Source organism: Panthera pardus, unplaced genomic scaffold (assembly GCF_024362965.1).
Source record: "Panthera pardus isolate Hobbes unplaced genomic scaffold, ASM2436296v1 HiC_scaffold_3, whole genome shotgun sequence".
NCBI classification, from domain to species: Eukaryota; Metazoa; Chordata; class Mammalia; order Carnivora; family Felidae; genus Panthera; species Panthera pardus.
Window position 1 is genome coordinate 19,276,132 of NW_026526876.1, and position 21,541 is coordinate 19,297,672.

At 46.9% G+C, this 21,541-nt stretch overlaps 1 protein-coding gene across 3 annotated transcripts; it reads left to right on the forward strand.

The window, feature by feature from the left end:
* Positions 1-9,315: 9,315 nt before the first annotated feature.
* On the forward strand, positions 9,316-15,819 carry LOC109276980 (CMRF35-like molecule 6). 3 transcript variants are annotated; one of them, XM_053892859.1, is made up of 5 exons: positions 9,316-9,519; positions 10,821-10,894; positions 12,146-12,478; positions 13,987-14,083; positions 15,405-15,819. In XM_053892859.1, the coding sequence occupies exons 2-5, from the start codon at positions 10,855-10,857 to the stop codon at positions 15,514-15,516; spliced, it is 582 nt and encodes a 193-aa protein (XP_053748834.1). In that variant the 5' UTR covers positions 9,316-9,519; positions 10,821-10,854; the 3' UTR covers positions 15,517-15,819. The 3 variants fall into 3 exon arrangements, with proteins under 3 accessions (XP_053748834.1, XP_019321876.2, XP_019321873.2); XM_019466331.2 differs by lacking the exon at positions 9,316-9,519 and adding an exon at positions 14,778-14,884 and having other exon boundaries at positions 10,134-10,894; positions 15,405-15,511; XM_019466328.2 differs by lacking the exon at positions 9,316-9,519 and having other exon boundaries at positions 10,144-10,894.
* The last annotated feature ends 5,722 nt before the right edge of the window (positions 15,820-21,541 follow it).

The following is a 21,541-nucleotide window of genomic DNA, read 5'->3' on the forward strand; positions in this document are numbered from 1 at the left end:
TATAATGAGATAAAGGTAATGGGAGGTCATTCAGGAGGTCACTCTGAGCACGGTCCATCATGAGTGGGGGGGTGGTATTAGCTCAAAAGATCTGGGTGTTCTGGGCCTGTGGGAGGCAGGTCTTGTGAGGGCAGTCATTGTCGCCATCACCTGAGGGGTGGTTTTGGGTTTCCTTTGCCTGAGTTAAGAGGAAAGCCAGAAAGAAGAGCTTAAGGAAAAAGATAAGACAAAGGTTAGTGAGTACAAGCAGGTGGGAAGTAAAGGTCAGGTCTTGGGGTCTAGCTGGTGACAAAGGGTCTCCAAGGCTGGCTCCTTCTCCCTTGAGAAGACTTGTGTTTCTCTTACCGGAAACAGGTGACCTCGGCCTTCCCTGCTTGTGAGCAGTGGCTACATTTCGAGTCTCTTCAACTCATCAGAAGGAAACAACTCCACTTGGCACTGCTGACAGCTGATTTTCCAAGTGTCCCGTCACTCAACCTCCTGACTTGACAGAAGTGCCACATTTGCTGTGGCATAGCTCACTTCTCCTTCGGTGGCATGTGATGATTTTGTTTCCCTGTGCTTGTTTCCTGAGGACCAGGCAGCAGGGGTCTCGTGTGCCAGGCCACGTGGGCTGACGGTTTGATCTAGAGTACCTTCTGCTCCCTCTGTCTTGTGTGTGACCGTGTGTCTCAGTGAGTTCAGGCAGCATAACAGAACCACAGACTGGATGGCTTAGGAACGAACAGGTCTTCCTCACGGTTCTGAAAGCTGGAAGTCCAAGATCAGGGAGCCAGCATGGCTGGGTTCTGGTGAGGGCCCTCTGTCTGGTCTGGTTGACCAACCTCTCTTTGTATCCTTAGATGGCAGGAAAGGAGCTAGTGAGCTCTCCGGCCTCTTCTGAGGGCACTATCCCATCCATGAGAGCTCTACCTTCCACCCTAATCACCTCCCAAAGGCCTTTGCATCACACCGGGATAGGGTTTCAACATATAAATTTGAGGAGGGCGACACTGGTATCAGTCTTACTGTAGGCTGCCATAACTAAGCACCACCGACGGGGCCGCTTAAATAATAGAATTTTTCTTTCTCACATTCTGGAAGCTGGAAGTCTGAGATCAAGATGTCCACAGGGTTGGTTTCTTCTGAGGTTTCAGTTCTTGGCTTGTAGACACACCTTTACCCTGTGTCTTACTATTTTTTTAAAGAAAGTTCCATACCCAGCATGGAGCCCAACACAGGGCTTGAACTCACAGCCCTGAGATCAAGACCTGAGCTGAGATCAAGAGTCCGATGCTTAACCAAATGAGCCACTGAGGCACCCCTACCCTATGTCTTCACACAGTCTTCCTTCTGTGTATGGGTGTCCTAATCTCTTCTTACACAGACACCAATCACATTGGATTAGGGCCTACCCTAATGGTAAATGACCTCATTTTACCCCAATCACTCTTTAAAGACTATCTCCAAACACATATGTGGGGTTAGGACTTCCACATATGAATCTGGGTGGGGACACAACCCAGCCAGTAACAACGCATCCATGTGTGTGCCCGTTGTGTTTGTTCCTAGTAACAGCTTCCCTTTCTAGAATTCCTTCCCCATTTCCTATCTTGTCTAGAGAGACCCTCGGGTGTGGTGAGGGTGATCAGACATCCCCTTTTTATGTCTGATGTGCTGTGATAGCAACTAGTTTCCCCTTTCATCTTCAGTGACATGACTTTTGGACAACAAACAAATTCAGAGACCTGGCCCCTCTCCTGACTCCACAGTCATGCAGCCATGGGACCTGGGGCAACAAAAGTACTTGCTTCTCTAGTGTGGCCTTTCTATAAACCCGTAAGTCAGCTTAGATGATCATGTAGATACCTTTCACCTCTAACTGATTCACATTGTGTTATAGCAAGAAAGAAATATCTTTGATATTTATTGAATGGATTTCTTTGAATAAAGATGAAGTTTTATGTAAAAAAATGGGGCATCAGTTTAGATGTCAAATTATTAGAAAAATTTATGTATAAAAGCTATTTTTTTTGATCCTCTAAGAATGAAGACCTTCCCAAGAAAGCCTGGGAAAGTGGGTGCTGAGTAAGTTCACACACCTGAAGTCAGCCCAGATGACATTTTTCCTTGTGAGAGCTAAGCTTGCAAGGCAAAAGAGGGCAGAGAGGACTTTTTCCATTGTTATGGAACCAGGCTGGAACGCTGGCGGAAGAGCCAACTGGCACTCAGAGATCTTGGTAGATCGGAGATTTATGTAACACCGGTGGGCTCAGAGGAGACCGTTTCTCCAAAGATCTGAGCCCTGAGCACAAGCATGGGAGACAAAAAATAGTCTATTACTTCCGCATTCAGCATTAGTAGTAATTTGGCACAAGGCAAGCAGGGCAGGAAGAAGAATCCGGAAGAGGGGTCTCTAAGCTAGAAACTAGAGTTTGTGTTAGTCTTGTAGGCCATCTTATGGTGCATAACTTTATTTATTTTCCCAACACCATGAATTCATTGTTGAAATTGGGCATTGATCCCCATTTTCAATCTCTAATTTCAAAGTATTGCTTGTGTTGTAAACAAACAGTCCCCAAAAAGAGTTGCTTGTGGGAAGCTCTCCCCACCACTCCCAACTTAATACCTAACCTAACTGCAGTTTCAGCCTCTCCCAGGAGTGGAATTTTAAGCCAATCAATCTGGAATTTCCTAATGAGCATTAGTGAAGGAATTTGCATGATAAGACCTCCTGCTTCCTCCCCCTCTCCCAACTAAGGAAAGGTGACCTTGCCTGAAATAATCCTTATTTTCTTTTGCTGATAACTTCCTTGCCCCACCATCCTTCTTATAAAAACCTTCTATTTTGTACAGCTTCCAGGAGCATCTCTTTACTTGCTAGATGGGGTGCTTGCTACCTGATTTCTAGAGGCCACCTTGAGGCAACAAGGCTTTGGCACTGGAAACCTGAGCCAAGGCAAAAGGCCCACAGTGAGGGAGCCTGAGGCAAACAGGCTCATTAAGCGACCCACCTGGAAATAGCCATAGTCCCTTACAGACCAGTTACAACCACACACAGTTTATAAGATTACTAAAAAGCAGAAAAGTCCTTACATTCCATGACTGAGCACTCCACCCCATAACTCTGGCCCTTACCACTGCTTCCTGGCAGATGGTCTCTCTTTTACTATCCTACCCGCTGCCCCCTTGCAAATGTATTCAATAAACTTCTCTTTTGTTCTGCCTTGGGGGGATTCTTTCCCCACCTGTACCGCCAGCCCTGACCTGATCAGGGTGCTCCACATGATTTATGATAGTAATGATGTGGGGCCTGGAGCTAATGGCCAAGAAAGAATTCCTGAGATTTTTTTTTTGGTGCCAAAAGGTGCCTTTATTTATTTTATTTATTTAAAAAATCTTTTAATTTATTTTTTGAGAGAGAGAGAGAGAGAGAGAGAGAGAGAGACAGCGTGTGAGCAGGGGAGGGGCAGAGAGAGAGGGAGACACAGAATCCAAAGTAGGCTCCAGGCTCTGAGCTGTCAGCACAGAGCCCAACGCAGGGCTCAAATTCATGAACCATGAGATCATGACCTGAGTGGAAGTTGGATGATCTATGACTGAGCCACCCGGGTGCCCCTTTTATTATAGCGTGGGCTCAGGACCTGTGGGCAGAAAGAACTGCATTTCAGTTAGTGGGGGTTAGGGATAGCAGAGGTCTCTAAGGAATTTGTGCATGTGAGAAGCAAGGTCTCCAGGACCTTGAAGGGCTAGCTGCTAAGACAAGATTATTTACTACCGTCTAGTAAAACATCAGTCACGAGACCCTTCAGATGTATGTACATCAGTGGGCCGTATGTTTGACAGATGATTGCTAACATATGTCTTGGGGGGGTGTTTTCGGCTCTCAGAGGGAAGTAACACCAACGAGAGCAAAGCTGTAGTGGTAAAACATTAAAGGAAGTCCTTGAGGGAGCTTCAGAAGCGTTAGAGTCTGTATGCCTCAGGGAATCTGCCTGGAGGCGACAATCCACAGCCCTGTCCAGTCTTTGGTCCTTTTTCTCCCACCAATAATAATAATAAATAATAAAGCCTATTAAATCTTCAAATTTAGTCAGTTGAACTTTTGTTTTTTTAACACTTGGTTAATGCAAAATAATCTTATCCCATTGGCAGAACATTCTTTTGTGTCCCCCAAACCTTTTCCAGGCTGCTCTCTTTCCTCCTGATCAGTTCGTGCTCATTAAACACCACTAAGCGGCAGATGTGGGGCCAGGTACCAGAGACACGGGAGTGAACGAGGCAGAATCCCGCAGAGTGCTGCATGCAGTGCAGGCTGCAGATGATGCCACCTGCACTCACAAGTTCATGGCCGAATGTGTGCGGGGGCACTGTGGCAATACATAGACGTTGATCTGACCCAGCTTTGAAAGGCACTCCCAGGAGGCTATCTGAGCCCTGTTGGGTAAAGCTGCAAGTTCTGGCTCTCCACTGGGCCTGCACTGCTTAGATCCCTGTCTGGGAGGGGCTCTGTGCCTCGCTGCTCCTGGACACCCTGCCCTGTGCTGCGCTGGGTGGGCGGGGCTGCCATTTTCTCTGTGGTTTGGCTAGACGTAGGAAAGTTGCCCTCTAAGCTTCTGTTTTGCTAGATTGTCCATTTCCTGGTTCTTTGGCAAGAGAGATGGTTTTTGTTGAGGCTCTTTCACCCTTTTTTCCCTGTGCCTGTTAATATATCCTGATTGCTGTCTTCTCCAGTCTGGGGTATTTCCAAGTTTGGGGTATATGAAGCCAAAAGAAAACCCAGAGAACTTACCAATTCATTTGTTGTTCCTTGACTCTCAAGGTCCCTTGCCAGTCTACTTTTTCTTCACCTTTCAGAACCTTCCTATTTTTGTTTTATGTGTCAGATCCAGGGGTTAGATGTCCTTTGGGGGAGGGATAGGGAAAAAATGGACTATCTTCCTGGAAGCAGAAATGCATGTTTCTAAGGACTAGGCATAGACATGGCTTACTTTGTTTCTGATGACATTCCCCTGCAGAGCCTCTGTCTCATGGTCCTTCTGGATGTGGGTGAAAGTGAGTTTCACCACTTCCAGGCCTGCCCATAAGACATCTACACAATACCCACCCCCACAATGCATGATAAAAACAGGACCAGTATTGAAGGTGTTGGCATTGTATGCTGGAAAGAGTCTAGATCCTTCCACTTGGAGAGTTCCCTGACTTTCTTTACTGTGCAAAGTAGGCAAGAAATAAGCCTGTAATGCATTGAGCTACTGAGATTTTAGGACTGTTACAGCAGCTAATATTTATGTAGACCAGTGCACCATGTCCCTTCTCTTTTCTTCACTTTCTCCCCTAATGAGACTGGACCTCAAGGTTCATCTATGCAATGTTTATCATGTTACTTCCCCACCTTGTCTTTCTGCCTCACAAATCCCAAACTGTTCACTCTCTATCACTGCACCTGTACATTTCCCTGTCTTATTCTGGGGTGACTGAGTGCTACCGGTGGCAATTCAGTGATGGTGCCAGTTAGCACCACCCTCTCAGTCTCAATTAACTGGGCTCTCAGCAGCCCTTAGCAATCCTTAGATATGCTCCTGGTCGGCTCCCTCTCCGTTTTCTCTAGCCACTATCCCAACACTTTCCTCTCATTCTCTACTTCCCATTTCAGCTCCTTGCTTCTCCTTAGAGTGGAAAAAAACCTTCAGAGAGGTATAAGCTTCCTCAGCCTTCTGTCCTCTCATTTAATAAGCTTCTCTAATGCTTCCTCTCTTTTCTTTCTTTTTTAAAAATTTGTTTATTTATAAATTTACATCCAAGTTAGTTAGCATATAGTGCAACAATGATTTTAGGAGTAGATTCCTTAGTGCCCCTTCTCCATTTAGCCCATCCCCCCTTCTGTAACCCTTCCAGTAACCCTCTGTTTGTTCTCTATATTTAAGAGTCTCTTATGTTTTGTCCCCCTCCCTGTTTTTATATTATTTTTGCTTCCCTTCCCTTATGTTCATCTGTTTTGTATCTTAAAGTCCTCATATGAGTGAAGTCATATGATATTTGTCTTTCTCTGACTGACTTATTTCGCTTAGCATAATACTCTCTGGTTCAATCCACATAATTGCAAATGGTAAGATTTCATTCTTTTTGATTGCCTAGTAATACTCCATAGTATATATACCATATCTTCTTTATCCATTCATCTGTCGATGGACATTTGGGCTCTTTCCATACTTTGGCTATTGTTGATAGTGCTGCTATAAACATTGGGGTGCATGTGCCTCTTTGAAGTAGCACACCTGTATCCCTTGGATAAATACCTAATAGTGCAATTGCTGGGTCATAGGATAGTTCTATTTTTAATTTTTTGAGAAACTTCCATACTGTTTCCCAGAGTGGCTACACCCAGTTTACATTCCCACCAGCAGTGCAAAAGAGATCCTCTTTCCCTGCATCCTTGCCAACGCTATCGTTGCCTGAGTGGTTATTGTTAGCCATTCTGGCAGGTGTAAGGTGGTATCTCATTGTGGTTTTGGTTTGTATTTCCCTGATGATGAATGACATTGAGCATTTTTTCATGTGTCGGTTCGCCATCTGGATGTCTTCTTTGGAGAAGTATCTATTCAGGTCTTTTGCCTGTTTCTTCACTGGATTATTTGGGTTTTTTATTTGATTTTTTTTTTTTTTGGCGTTGAGTTTGATAAGTTCTATATAGATTTTGGAAACTAACCATTTATCAGATATGTCATTTGCAAATATTTTCTCCCATTCTGTTGGTTGCCTTTTAGTTTTGCTGATTGTTTCCTTCGCTGTGCAGAAAATTTTTATTTTGATGAGGTCCCAATGGTTCATTTTTGCTTTTGTTTCCCTTGCCTCTGGAGACATGTTGAGTAAGAAGTTGCTGTGGCTGGGGTCAAAGAGGTTTTTTCCTGATTTCCCCTCTAGGATTTTGATGGCTTCCTGTCTTATGTTATGTCTTTCATCCATTTTGAGTTTATTTTTGTGGATGGTGTAAGAAAGTGGTCCAGGTTCATTTTTCTGCATGTTGCCGTCCAGTTTTCCCAGCACCATTTGCTGAAGAGACTGTCTTTATTCCATTGGATATTCTTTCCTGCTTTGTCAAAGATCAGTTGGCCATACATTTGTGGGTCCATTTCTGGGTTCTCTATTCTGTTCCATTGGTCTGTCTGCTTTTGTGCCAGTACCATACTGTCTTGATGATTACAGCTTTGTAATACATCTTGAAGTCCAGGATTGTGATGCCTCCAGCTTTGGTTTTCTTTTTCAAGATTGCTTTGGCTATTTGGGGTCTTTTCTGGTTCTATATAAATTTTAGGATTGTTTATTCTAGTTCTGTGAAGAATGCTGGTATTATTTTGATAGGGATTGCTTCCTTTATTTTCTATAACCCAATTTCCCCTTCTTTCCTCTAGTCCAGAGAGACATTACCTTCTATCTCTCGAAGTATGTAAGTTTCCTAGGGCTGTTGTAATGAAGTATCTTCAACTGAGTGGCTTAAACAGTAGAAATCTATTGGCTCACAGTACTGGAGGACAAAAGTCCAAGATCCAGGTGTCATCAGAGTTGGCTCTTTCTGAGGGTTTCTGGTGGTTTGTTGGCAATCTTTGGCATTCCTGATCTCTGCTTTGTTTTCATGTGGTGTTCTCCCTGGATTCATCTTGGGGTTCAGATTTCCCCTCAGCTCTTTTCTCCAACACTTGCTTCTCCATCTGTGTCTGTAGCCTAATGAATTGTACCAGCCTCTGCCAAAGACAGAAAAATATTATCAATTGCATTTGTGAAGTGCCCAGCCATCAAATACTGGGTATTCTGCCACATCTCTTCCAGCTGTGCTCTCTATGCTACACCAGGGATAGTCATGATCTGCTTAGGAAGTTGCAAGGAATCCCAACAGTTTTCCTCCTTCCACTCTTATGGTTTTCTACTCCTTCCTCCATGCCCTCCTTTCCAGACGCAGCTCTTGCTTTTTTTGATGTACAGTTCTTTTGTGTGTGTGTTTGTTGTGATAAAATATACACATAATATCTATCGTCTTTACCATTTTAAGTGTACTGTTCAGTGGCATTAAATATATTCACATGGGGTGCCTGGGTGGCTCAGTCGGTTGAGTGTCCGACTTCAGCTCAAGTCATGATCTCACGGTTCGTGGCTTTGAGCCCCACGTCGGGTGCTGTGCTGACAGCTCAGAGCCTGGAGCCTGCTTCAGATTCTGTGTCTCCCTCTCTCTCTGCCCCTCCCCTGCTCTCTCTCTCTCAAAAATAAACATTAAAAAAAAATATTCACATGGTTGTGCAGCCCTCACCACAGTCCACCTCCAGAATTCTTTCATCTTGTGAAACTGGAACTCTGTCTCTATTAAACTTATCTCCCCGTTCTCCTCCCCCTGTCCCAGCCCCTGGCACCCACCATTCTGCTTTCTGTCTCTATGATTGTGACTATTCTAAGTACCACATGTAAGTGGAATCATACAGTATTTGCCTTTTCGTGACTGGCTTATTTCATGCAGTGTAATGTCTTTGGGGTTCATCCATGTGTAACATAGTATAGCATTTCTTTCCTTTCCAAGGCTGGATAATTCCATTGTATATATATGCCACGTTTTGTTTATCCATTCATCTGTCAATGGACACTTGGGTTCCTTCCACATTTTGTCTGTTGTGACTAATGCTACTGTGGACATGCTACTCTTTGAAACTCTGCTTTCAGTTCTTTTGGGTATATGCCCAGAACTGGAATCACTGAATCATATGGTAATTCAATTTTTGATTTTTTGAGGAATCACCAAACTGTTTTCCACAGTGATTGTATCATTTGACATCTCCACCAACAGTGCACCAGGGTTCCACTTTTTCCACATCCTCATCAATGCTTGTTTTCTGTTTTTTTAGATAGTAGCCATCCTAATGGGTGTGAGGTGGTGTCTTGTGGCTTCGATTTGCATTTCCCTAATGATTGTGATGTTGAGCACCTTTTTATGTGCTACTGGTCAATTAAATATCTTTGGAGAAATGTCTATTCAAGTCCTCTGTTTTTCTGCTTTTGTTTTTGTTTTGAATTAGGTTGTTTGCTTTTTGTTGTTGAGTTGTAGGCGTTTTCTCTATATTCTAGATATTAATCCCTTTGAGACATATGATTTGCAAATATTTTGGTTTTTGTGTGTGTGTGTGTGTGTCTCTCTCTCTCTCTCTTTTTTTTTTTTTTTTGCTGCAGCTTTGCTGGAACACGGGGCCCTTCCTAAGTGTGCTAGTTGGGTAATCCTAGCTGAGTGTAGGTGTGGGTGGGGGCTATGATGAAAATGCCACTGCCACAGCACCCCACCCTCCGTTGATGCTCAGGGTGTCCCTGGAGTGGACAGAGCTGACAGTGGAAGTTGGTGACTCAAGGGTGAGGTACAGCAATGGGGCCAACAGCCCTGGGGCCTTGTTTAGAAGACAGAATGTAGACTTGAGAAGGATGAAGACAGAACCACCTGCTGAAGCCTGAGAGAGAGGAAGAGCAGAGTGGAGGGAGGGAAGGGAGAAGAAGTGAGGAAGAAAGGAGGTAAGGCAGCCTGCTTGCTGCCTCTTCCGTCTTTGTGAGTAATGATAATTTTGCATTCTAAGGGAGGTTCTCACTCTCACTTGCTCTAACTGAGCTGAGAGTTTTCCTGAACTCCAGGGAGTCGGTGAGGTAGCAGCACTTACTTTGGACAACACTAAGATCTACCTTGAGTTGACTGGCAGGGGAGGGAGGAGCTTGTAGGAATGAGAGATTCAGTTCAGCCAGGGGTAAGGGGTAAGTCAAGAGTCCAGCTGAATGAAGTGGTCGTTCCTTCAACAAACTCAGTATGTGCTTTGCATCACTGAGGTAACACAAGGTGAGAGAAAGAGCACCTGATCAGAGTTGTAGGGTTCTGGGTTCTGGGTTGGCTTTACATCTGATCACACAGGCTGGCCTTGTTCAAATCCCTTAACTTTTGGGCTTTGGTTTCTTCAACCCTAACTTGAAAGGATTGGCCTACATCAGTCAGTAGGCTATGGTGAATTACTAGGTTAAAACATCAGGGGCGCCTGGGTGGCCCAGCAGGTTAAGCATCCAACTCTTGATTTCGGCTCAGGTCATGATTTCACAGTGCATAGAATTGAACACCTCCTCCACACTCTCTTTCTCAAAATAAATAAACCTTTAAAAATTGGAATAGAATAGAAAACATCTTAGTGCACAGTATTATTTTTTGAGACTTTTGTTTCAGACATAAATATGGGTGGTAATTCTGGGCTGAAATGTAACACTTATTTCTTATTGTGGGTTTTAGGTGAAAACTTTTTTAAAATATTTATTTATTTTGAGAGAAAGAGAGAGTGCGCACGTGCAAATGGGGGAGGGCCAGAGAGAGGGAGAGAAAGAATCCAAAGCAGGCTCAACACTGTCAGTGCAGAGGGGACTGCAGTACAGACGAGACTCAATCTCATGAATCATGAGATCACAATCTGAGCCAGTATTGAGTCTGATGCTCAACTGACTGAGCCACCCAGGTGCCCTCAGGCGAAAACTTTTAAGAGCACCAGAGAGGTAGATGAAGTTCCTTTCCAGCAACCACATTTTTGTATTTCTAGGTTAGTTATCAAATACCCCAAGTACATAATATTTTTAAACAACTTTTCTCCTCATCTGTGCACACACACACACACACACACACACACAGATTTTTCCAGGGATCTTCCTTATTTTTCATTTTGAGAAATTAAAAAGAGATGTGATCGCAAGGGTAGGAGTGGAAGGCAGAACAAACAAAGAGAAGCAAGTACTTGGCACTGAGTTTCTGGAGGACTGTGGGGTCCAGTGCACCTTTCCTCCTGTAGATACGGTGGAGTAGCGATCCACTGAGGCCAGAAGATGTGTCTTTCCAGTGCCTTCCTGCTCCTCTGCCTTCCGGGTGAGTGCGCCTTGAGGCAGGGGCATGTCCCGTGGAGCTGGAGATGACGGGGAGGAAGAGAATCTACAGAGACAGATCCATATAGGAGGTGTGGAAGGCTGGGAAAATCTTCCTGGAAGATTCAAAGTTTTGTTCTACTTATTTGATTCTCCCACCTATCCTCCCTTGAGAATGGAGAAGGGAAATATTATCCTCTGGGTAATCACCCACTTGACTTTTCCTGACTTGGGGCATGACCCCTATTTGCCAGTGGTTCTTCTTTGTGTAGAATCATGTGTTGCCCTTGTCAGGGAGAGAAAGGGGTTGACTTAAGGCTAGTCAGCACATGGCTTCAGACTCTCCCAGCTCTTATTGACTTTCCTCTGTGTCTCTGCTCCCACTTAACTCCTGGGGTGGAGGGGAAGCATCCTGTACCCCTCGTCCCCCCACAACCTGGGGAACACCAGATTACCCACTGTGGGGTCCTCACTCAGAAGCAGAGTGTTCCAGCTTTAGTCCTGTAACTTGAGAGAAACTCCCTCTCTCTCCCTTCTGTCCTCTGTGTTCAGATTCCAAATCCCACTCTTTGTAATGCTGTGTTAACATGAGGATTATTGAAGCCTGGACATGACATGGGATAGTCAGAGATGAGTCCTGCCAGAGGTGGCTTCAAGGATTAAACCCATTAACCCATTAACACATGTAAAGAGCATGGAACAGTGCCTGCTCCTTCCTAAACTCTGAATCAATACTTGCTATTATAATGAGGACAGTGCTGGATCCTTGCTCAATTTTCTCTCACTCCCCCTCTTAACGGAGGAGAGCCAGGTTGGGCCTATAACAGAGTGAAAAATCACCCAAGAGAAATGATTCAGACTAATATCACCTCCAGAGACTCAAGAAGGTCAAAATGGCTTGGTGGGGGCTGGGGGAGGGGAGAGGTGAGTGTGGAAGGAGGATTTGAGAGATGAGTATGTGTGTTATGTGGAGGGAAGTTGATTTGCCATAGAGGAAAGATTTTTTCTGGTCTGCTAGAAAAGCAGGAGAAAATTCATCTTGCTCACAGATCTGAGGGGAACACAGCTGCCCATGTAGGCATGTGTTTGTGCAACTAGGCATGTTTCCTGTAGAGGGGTGAGCATGGGAGGATGTGGGGGGCACCCAGGGATGGGGAATGGTGTCTCTGTTCATTGAAGGTCACTGCAAGTTGGTGAACAGGGGCCAGGAGCTACAGGATGCACTGGATAAGGTGTGGGGGTTTGTGTTTTTCAGGCTATTTCACTCTGAGCATTCCCAGGATCTTAAAAGGCACAATGGGAGGAACATTGGTGATGGAGTGCCGGTACAATGTGGGAGAGGAGGGTCACAGGAAGTTCTGGTGCCGAGGGCCCAACTGGACAGACTGTGTCCGAGTCATTGAAACAGAACAGATGGCAGGGCAAGAGGTGAGGCGTGGCCGAGTAACCCTTCGAGACAACCCCAGAGAGCACCTTTTCCATGTGATCACGGAGGACCTGGAGGAAGGAGATGCAGACACTTACTGGTGCAGGGTGGACAGGGCCACAAGTGTCCCCCAGGCCCCGGTGGCCGTGACTATTTTTCCAGGTAATCCCTTCCCACACCCTTTGCCTGCATAGGTTGAGGTCATGGGTGCCCAGTCTCTCTTGCTGAGGAGCGAAAGGAGGCTCCAGCCAAGGCCCATGACTGGCTACCCAGGGGGACAGGAATGCACCTGCGTGTAGGCACAGGCATCTGTAAAAGCCTGTGTCCGTGCCTACATGTAAGTGTGACTGGTGAAATAAGTCGGGTTGCATCTTGAGCCCTGGAGTCAGAAAGCTGTGTTCAAGTCTCAGCTGTGCCACTTGTGGGCTGTGTGACATGGGCAAGTTACTTAACTGGTTTGTGCCTCAGTTTCCCCATTAGTAAAACTGGAGAACAATAGTGTTGCTGTACAGTGATTGAGAGCATTGAATGAGTTGGTAGGGGTGAAGCGCTGATCACAGTGGCTGGTAGTTAGTTAGGACTTACAAGATGGTAGCCATTGGTACTATCATCCAGGCCAAACCAAAGTTGCAACACTCACATCTCCAGGTTCTGGCAGGGAAAAGTGGCTTTATTTATGGGCTTTAGGGGGTCCCCTTGTTTCTCTCCCTCAGTTATTGAAACATTATTGTCTTCCTATTATGGACCTAGTCTGGTGATGTCGGCGGAAGACGGGGAAAGCAGACAGATTCAGTCTTCACAGCCCAGTGGGCTTGCAGGGAGTTGTAGATGTTGACCTTGGAGTGGAGATGAGGAAGGACAGGAACAGAGAACAGGGGAGCTTGGGAACAGTGGTGGGGCAGGGGAAGCCCATCCTTTACGGACATGCAGCCACTCACTATACAGATGGTGACAGGTACAATGTAAGTGTGTGTGGGGGGCTAGTGAGATAGGGATTAAATGGTGTTTGAGTGGGGAGGGGCTACCTTGGGTACAAGGCCCCCAGGAGGGCTCCCTCCCAAGGAGGTAGCACGTGAGCTGGGTCATGGCCCCCCTGCCCTATGGCTCTGCTGGGGACCCCAGCCCTGGTGTCCTGCTTCTTCTTAGCCCAGCATGAACACAACTATGTAGTTACAGCTCCCTCACTCGGGTCCCCACTCAGAAGGGGGCACATGAAAATCTACACCAGCATTTTTTCCATGCTTTTATTTTATGCCATATACCTGCTCTGTGTGTGGGGGTGAGGGAAAGAGGGAGGGTCTGGGTCCTGCCCTCTGGAGTTTTCAGAGTCCCCACAGTGATGAGAATGTGCTGGAGCTTCACCGGAAGGCCTCTTGTGGGGTTTCTTGGAGGGCTGGCTGAGGCCCCTGAAAGACCCCTCCTTCCAGCATCCCCTGCCTGTGCCTGGGATGTCTTGGTGTCAGATGGGGCTGGGTACCCCCCCCCCCCCCCCCGCCGAGAAGTAATATGGGGTTCTCCTGCCTGGTCTTGGCACCTCCCCCAGGACACTTCTCCTCTCTGTGTAACCACAGCGTCCCTTGAAGATGGGGAGACGTGCAGTGTTATGATGACTGAAGACTTTGAGCCATTGGGAGGTTGGGGCAGAGAGTGACTTGTGACTTGCTCTGTAGGCTCAGCGACAGTATCAATGATGACCACTGAGACATTGGCCAGCATGGGAACCCCAGCTCTGACCAGTCACATGGCCAGCCCTGGCCTTCCTGCCTGGTAAGAAAAGCCATGTCCCTGCAGGAGGGTCCCACTATCCTGGCTTTATAGTTTCCTGGTGGGGATGCAAGCTTGGGGTTCCCCTGGCTTTGGTGTGACACCTTAGTACTTGCTGCAGGTCCCAAGGAGGGCCAGGGCCCCTGTACCTGGCCTCTGCTTTGGTTCTCTGCTCTGTCTCCTTCCCCGTCTCTAAGTGTGAGGGTGTTAGTAGCCAGTGTTTGTGTTCCCATTGAAGCTCTACTTTTTATTAACAGGGTGATGACACTGGGCAAGTCACTTAACCTCTGCATGTCTCAGTTGCCCCATCTGTAAAATGAGGATGATTTGGGGCACCTGGGTGGCTTAGTCGGTTAAGTGTCTGACTTTTGACTTCGGCTCAGGTCATGATCTCACAATTCATGAGATCGAGCCCCTTGTCAGGCTCTGCGCAGACAGTGTGGAACTTGCTTGGGATTCTCTCTCTCCTTCTCTCTCCGCCCCTTCCCTGCTCTCTCTCTCTCTCTCTCTTAAAATAACAAAATAAACATGAAAAAAAACAAAATGAGGGCAATTCTAGTGACTATGGTTGTTCTTGTTATTTGTGGTTGTTTTATGCCAAAAACTAGTAAAAAAATATAATCATTTATGATGTTCATGGATTCTGTGAGTCAAACATTTGGACAGGATACAACACGGAAATTTGTCTCTGCCCCAGGATGTCTGGAACCTCAGCTGGAATCCCATATGTGGCCTCTGCATGTGGTCTGGGCTTCCTTACAATATGGTGGCTGGGTCCATGAGCAAGTGTTCCAAGACAGCCAGGTGGGCCCTGTCTCCTTCTCCTGACCTATTCTCAGAAATCATACATTGCTTCTATGTTCTGTAGTCAAAGCAATCACCAGTCCATCCAGCTTCAAAGGGATGAGAAATAGATTCCACCTCTTGATAGAGAAGAGTCAGGCTTCTGGAAGAGCATGTGGGACTAGAAATATTGCTGTGACCATTTTTGGAAAATACAACCTGCCACAGACATGATAACAGAACAGCCTTACAGGGTCCCTGTGAAGAATACATTAAGGGAATAGGGTGAAGCATGGAGCCAGGGCTCCCCACATAGTAAGCCATTCTCCCTTTTCTCTCTTCTTTTCTCTCTTTTCTCTCTTCTTTTCTCTCCCTTTTCTCTCTGTCCTGGGGAACATCTTATCAGAACCAGCGTGGCAGGGGGGACACTGATGATGGTCCATGACTTGTGTGCTGGGTTCAGAGTCCAAAGGTGGGGTGCAAAGTGGCCTCTCACTAATGCACTGTAGTCACTTTCTTCTGACCCTATTTCCTCCACCAGGCCCTTCCTGTTCTTTGCCAGCTTCCTATTCCTGGTCTTGCTGAAAGTCAGCCTCTTCCTGAGCTTCAGTTATGCTGCCATTTGGTTGGCCTGGCTTCAGCGTCACCTCTGAGGACGATGGTCTGCCCAGCCCAGTGTAACTGCAGCTCACTCCCCAGTGACTCCCTGTCTGGTGACACAGTTCCTGGCCTCTCTGCTCCAAACTCAGCCTGGACCCATCCCTGGGATGTGAAGCCAGAAATGAATCAGCCCCAGCAGAGACTTTTGTGCCTGGGCATTGAGTCATCTTTGCCGGATCCTTTCCTGGGCTGGTCTGACAGCAGACACCAGGACTCCATGTGAGGACATGGGCTGTGGACTGAGATGGATGTGTGTTCAAACTTCAGTGCTTACAACATGACCCAGTAGAGGTTTTCGATGGCTCTCATCCTCTGTTTCTTGGATTTGTATATAATTGAGATAATACATGGAGGACATTGGCCATGTAGGAGCTTCCACATGGAGCTGCCATGGCAATTGCTGGTTTGGGTCCAGGGCACAGGGAGGAGGGTAAGCAGTTAAGGGACCTGGGAGGAGCAAGCCAGGCCTCCTGCGACTTCTGCTTGACTCTGGGCACAATGTGGGCAGGTGGTTAGCCCCCAGAGGTCTCACCCACATCTGTCTGTGCCAAATATGCATTCAGCAAAGGGGAGAAGGGGATGAAGAATGTGGGTCTTGCTTTAAATGGCAGCTGAAAGCACCATCCCTATGTGCAGCAGGTTCTAGGAAGAGGATTTTCTTGTGACAAGCTGCAAACAGAGCTGCTTTGGGGCAGTGAGTGTCCAGGCACGAGGGGGCCTGACCTGGCTCTAGCCTGAACCCTTCCCCACTCCTTCTCTCTCTTTGTCCCTCTGTCCTCCATCCTCAGTGGCCTCTGTCCTGAGGAGGAGTTCCTTTCTCTTTCCTTAAGGTTCAGCCCTTATGCCCAGGGTACAGAAATCACATCTTATCTGCTATTCTTTTTGATACTCCTCTCCCCTGGATTTGTGTGATCTACAGAAGAATCCCACATGCCTTCTATGCCTTCATCCAAGGTGTTGCTAAAAATACTGAACAGGTGGGGCGCCTGGTTGGCTCAGTCGGTTGAGCGTCCGACTTCGGCTCAGGTCATGATCTCGCGGTCCGTGAGTTCAAGCCCCGTGTCGGGCTCTGTGCTGACAGCTCAGAGCCTGGAGCCTGTTTCAGATTCTGTGTCTCCCTCTCTCTCTGACCCTCCCCCATTCATGCTCTGTCTCTCTCTGTTTCAAAAATAAAATAAACGTTAAAAAAAATAAAAAAAAAAGTACTGAACAGGTGACCTCCCAGGTGAAACCTTTGGTCATCTGACTGCAGGTGTCTTGACTTCTTTCCTGCAGGATGAGGAATGTGGCAGGCACCCTGACACTGTCCTTCTAGACAGGTGTGACAACAGGCTATCAGTTGGTTACTGCCTCACTTCTAGTTGAATAAATATATCCTCACACTTTTTCATGAGTTAATTAGCAAGACAATAGGCCCTTTAACTCCTAGCACCCTAAGTAAGCGGCTTTCTCTGTACCGAGGGTCTTACAAAGAGGCCTAGTGAGAGCTAAGGGGAAATGAGTGTGGGATGAACCCACTTGCTTCTAATGAATAGGATATGGCAAATTAACAGGATGGCACTCTGCTATTTGGTTACCAAAAGACACGGGGGTGCCTGGATGGCTCAGTCAGCTAGGCATCTGACTCGTGATTTCTGCTCAGGTCATGATCTCGCTATTGTGAGGTTGAACCCTGCATCAGGCTCTGTGCTGGGTGTGGAGCCTGCTTGTGATTCTCTCTCTCCCTCTCCCTCTGCACCTCCCCTACTCACTCTCACGCACACACTCTCTCTCTCTTAAAAAAAAAGTCTCTGGTTTCTGTCTCACTGGCTTTCACTTACTTGCTATGATGGAAGCCAGATGCCATGTTGCGAGCATGTTGGGAGGACCATATGGCAAGGAACTGAGGGGGCTTCTCACCAATATCCATAAAAGCCTTGAGTTCCATGGTCTGTGAGCAACTGAATCCTGCCAGCAACTACATGAATGAACTTAGCAACTGACCCATCCTCAGTTGAGCCTTCAGATGAGAATGCGGTCCCATTCAACACTGCAGCCTTCTGCAAACCCTGTAAACAAAGTCATGCACAATTTCTGTGTAATAGTATATATTATTGTTTTAAGCTAAGTTTTGGGGTAATTTGTTATGCAGCAGTATGTAACTTTGATCCCATGAGTTGCCTAAGAGTAGGACCAGGAATGAAGGTTTATCTTTCTGCCTTCTCAGGCTCTAGCACAGTGTTGACACACAGAACATGCACAGAAATGTTGGTTGCAGTGATGGGAAGTCACTGGTGAATCCAGGATTACCCCATCAGGGCAGGAGGCAGAGACAGGTCAATGCACATGCTCCATTTGAGGAGTGTGCAAAGAAAGGTTTAATGCAGTGTGTCTCTTTCATTCAGCTCTTACTTATCTCTAGGAATGCCCAGGGCCATGTCAGTGACACTTGGCCAGGTTAGAGTTAGGGTTAGGGTTAAGTTTAGGTTTAATGACTTAACTCCTGGAATGCTCACATTGTCACCAATGAGTGAAATTATTCTGTAAACCCGAGACAGTGGGTCAGGATGGAGCAGGTGGTCAACATTGTTCCATGTCATCATGAAGATGCTGGTGCCTGGATTGTAGGTACTTTATCAACTCTCTTTAAGAACTCTTGCCTCCAAACTGAAGTGGGCTTCCCTGGGTGGATACATCTCCCACATACCTTTAGTTGGCAGCCAGAGAGAAGTGCCCATTCCCATGGCCCTTGCAGAGAAGCCTCCAACCCCACCTCTAGTGTTTGCTCATGGATAAGATTCCTGATACTCCTTTACTGTATCTTTTGCTTTAAGAAGCCTTTGCCATGACCATAACTTGTTAAGTTGTTTGAGTCCTTCCAGTGAATCACCAAACTAGTGGGAGATCATGGGACCCCTTGTGCAGAATGAAAAGGTGTTTAGGGGGTAAAAGAGGAGCTTGTTATTATGAAAGGAAGGGAACGGGCTCTCTTCATCCCTCCCTTAACTCCATTATTTGGCAGAACAGTGGCACCCCCAAAGATGTCCCCATTGTAACCCCCAAAAGAACTTGTGAGTATTTTACTTTTTATGGCAAAAAAATACTTTACAGATGTGATTAAGTTAAAGATCCTGAGATGGAGAGATTATCCTGGATTATCCAGTGGGCCCAATATTATTGTAAGGGTTCCTATGAAACAGAAGCTGGAGGGTCAGAGTCACAGAAAGAGATATGATAATGGGAGCCAAGGGTGGAGTGATGTGGGGCCATGAGCCACATGCAGGTGGAAGAAGTCAAGGAAGTGGATTCTGCCCTGGAGCTTCCAGAAGGAATGAAGCTCTGCTGACATTGTGACTTTGATCCTGCAAAACTAATTTCAGACTTCCAACCTCTAGAACTTTAAGACTGGTATACATCCCCCCTCCTCTTTGTGACACCAAAAAGGGCATCTAGGTTAAGATTTGAACTGTGGAGGAATGTAAACCTTGGTTATAGCTGGACCAGAAACCATCCCCCAAGAGGACCTGTGTGTGACCACAGTGGACAGGCATTTCCCACAGGGCAGGGCTAGAGTTGTGGAAAAGCTATAGGGTTGAAAGCAGAGGACAGCCTGAGATGGAGGGGTAACTGGCCTCCCAGGGATGGGTGCGCTCTGCCGTGTCTGGGTGGGGCCTCAGCAGGTGAGGGAACATGGTGCCATCAAACTCCCCTTGTGGCTGTGGTTTTGGGTCACTCTCTATTTCAGCAAGTCCTTCCCCTTTCCTGATAACTTTACAGCTTAAAATGAAGAAGTAGCAGAGGAAGGAAGCAGATAACAAAATATGGACAGGAAGTGACAGTATCCAGGGCTGGAACTCTTAGGCCAGAAGTCAGACGAGAAGGATCTGGATGTTCTGGGGCTAGGGAGACAGGACCACCGGTCTATTTGTAGCTCGGCCCCCTCTCTGCCTTCAGGTGACTGGGGCTGGGACTTGTCACTTACTGAATCTTCCCTGGGAGGAGGAGGTGGAGAAAACGATGAAGGAAGTTCAGGCACACACAGGTCCCATGAGATCACACCACCTAAGCAGATGGGCGGGAGGATATCGAGACCATGGCTACCACTGCACGGCACAGGCTGGGGTGGGGCATTTTGTCAGCCCACAGGTGTGTGTGTGTGCACTTGTGATAGCAGTTGCTAACATGACACCAGGGTCTGTGCCTAGCACTTGACATCATTGATCTCATTTATTCCTAACAACAGTCCTTAGGAGGTGGATACCACCATCCTTATGAAGAAACTGGGGGCTACAGAGGTGCCAGGGAGGGAGAGGTGTACTCTCCTCAGCAGTGGGAGGCCAGTGGTTAAGGGGGACAACAGCCAAGCTTCCCATGATAAACAAAGTAAGGACAAGCCAGAGGCCTGGTGTTTGGGTGTGCAGGGCCTCACAGGAGTAGACCCCAATTCTCAAGAGGCCCAATGGAGTGGCACAACCTGTCTTGGGGCCGGGGAGGGTGACTGGGGCAGCAGTAATGTGAGTGGTCAGGTGAATGAGCCACTGTAAGGCAGAATTAGCAACGACTTGGGTGTGCAGCCACCAGGCATCCAGGATCCACTGGGACGTGTGCAGGCAGCAAGTGACTGTTGATCACGCACCAGAAGGTCCCGTAGGCAGCCCCAGGTGTTGCCCTTGAGGATCCAAACAAAGGATCCTGAATTGGTCTTGAGCTGCACTGGAGAGTCTAGACAGAGGGATTTCAGTAAGATTTGAGGAATTACTATTTTTTTTTTTTTTTTTTTTACCGGACTGAACAAATCCATGCCAAACTGCTGGCCAGAATCTTCTGCATGTTGCTGTCTAGTTCTCCCTGCACCATTTGTTAAAAAGACTGTCTTTTTTCCATGGGATATTCTTTCCTGCTTGGTCAAAGACTAGTTGGCCATACATTTGTGGGGCCAATTCTGGAGTCTCTATTCTATTCCATTGGTCTATGTGTCTGTTTTTGCGCCAATACCATGCTGTCTTGATGATTACAGCTTTGTAGTAGAGGCTAAAGTCTGGGATTTGCTGGCCAGAATCAAAGGGGGAAGTCCCATCACCCAGTTTGTGAAAACTTTGCTCTGCTTAGTGAAACAGTTTCTGGTGGTAGACCCTGGCTGCAAGGATGAGACTCAATAGCCCAGTGCAGTCATTTTGCACAGCAACCTGTCAGGTTAAGTGTATGTTTACCCCAGAACCTGGAAAATTTGGTGAAAATTTGACAGCAAGGAAGCCAATGAATCAGACTTCAAAAGTTTCCTCATTTTCTTTCAAAACCACCAGCAACGTCTGCATTGTCTACACTCTGGTGTCTGGATTCGAGACTGGTTTGAGGACACCATGCCTCTCCACTTTGGAGACACTATTTCTATGGTAATAACTTATTACTGTACAATTGCTGAAAGTGGAGGAGAGGTCCAGACACCTGTCTTTGGGAGGCAGCTCTCTTGTGTGGCTCCAGCTCCCTGCCCCGGTCCTTTCACTTCCTTCGAATCCTTTGAGGAATTTGTAGACTGTTTTCCACCACTTTCCATTCCCATGAACAGGTATATGGGTGTTCTGACTTCTCGACATCCTTGTCAAGACTCACTCTCAGACTTTTTGATGCTAGCCACTCTAGTGGGTATAAAGCAGTGTCTCACCGTGGTTTTGATTTGCATTCCTTGATGGCTAGCATTTCCCTAATGATGTTGTCTGTGCTCCTCTTTGGACTGCCCCAGCTTTCTACCTCCTCCTTAGTGGTGGAGCAGATAGTAATAAGGGGAGTCTTGTCTTCTGGAAACTAAGCCTCTTCCCCTATGGCAGCCGGGGACATTCCCCAAATGCATGTGTTTCAGTTTTTGGTGGAGATGGGCAGGCCCCAGCCCTAAGGGCCTCCTGCCGTCCCCTGGCAGAGTGGCTCTGGGCAGTGGGTAGACACTGGATGGTAGCTCCCATGTCATAGAAGCCATGCTGTGGATTGTGCAGCCTGTGGCCCCCAACTGCAAAGCATTGGTAAGACATTGGGGTGATGGAGGTG

Excerpts from the sequence above, each read along its gene's own strand:
- LOC109276980 (XM_053892859.1), top strand. The coding sequence starts at position 10,855 with ATGTGTCTTTCCAGTGCCTTCCTGCTCCTCTGCCTTCCGG. Across the intron at positions 10,895-12,145 it reads CCTGCTCCTCTGCCTTCCGG|GCTATTTCACTCTGAGCATT; the intron begins GTGAGTGCGCCT and ends TGTGTTTTTCAG. Across the intron at positions 12,479-13,986 it reads GGCCGTGACTATTTTTCCAG|GCTCAGCGACAGTATCAATG; the intron begins GTAATCCCTTCC and ends CTTGCTCTGTAG.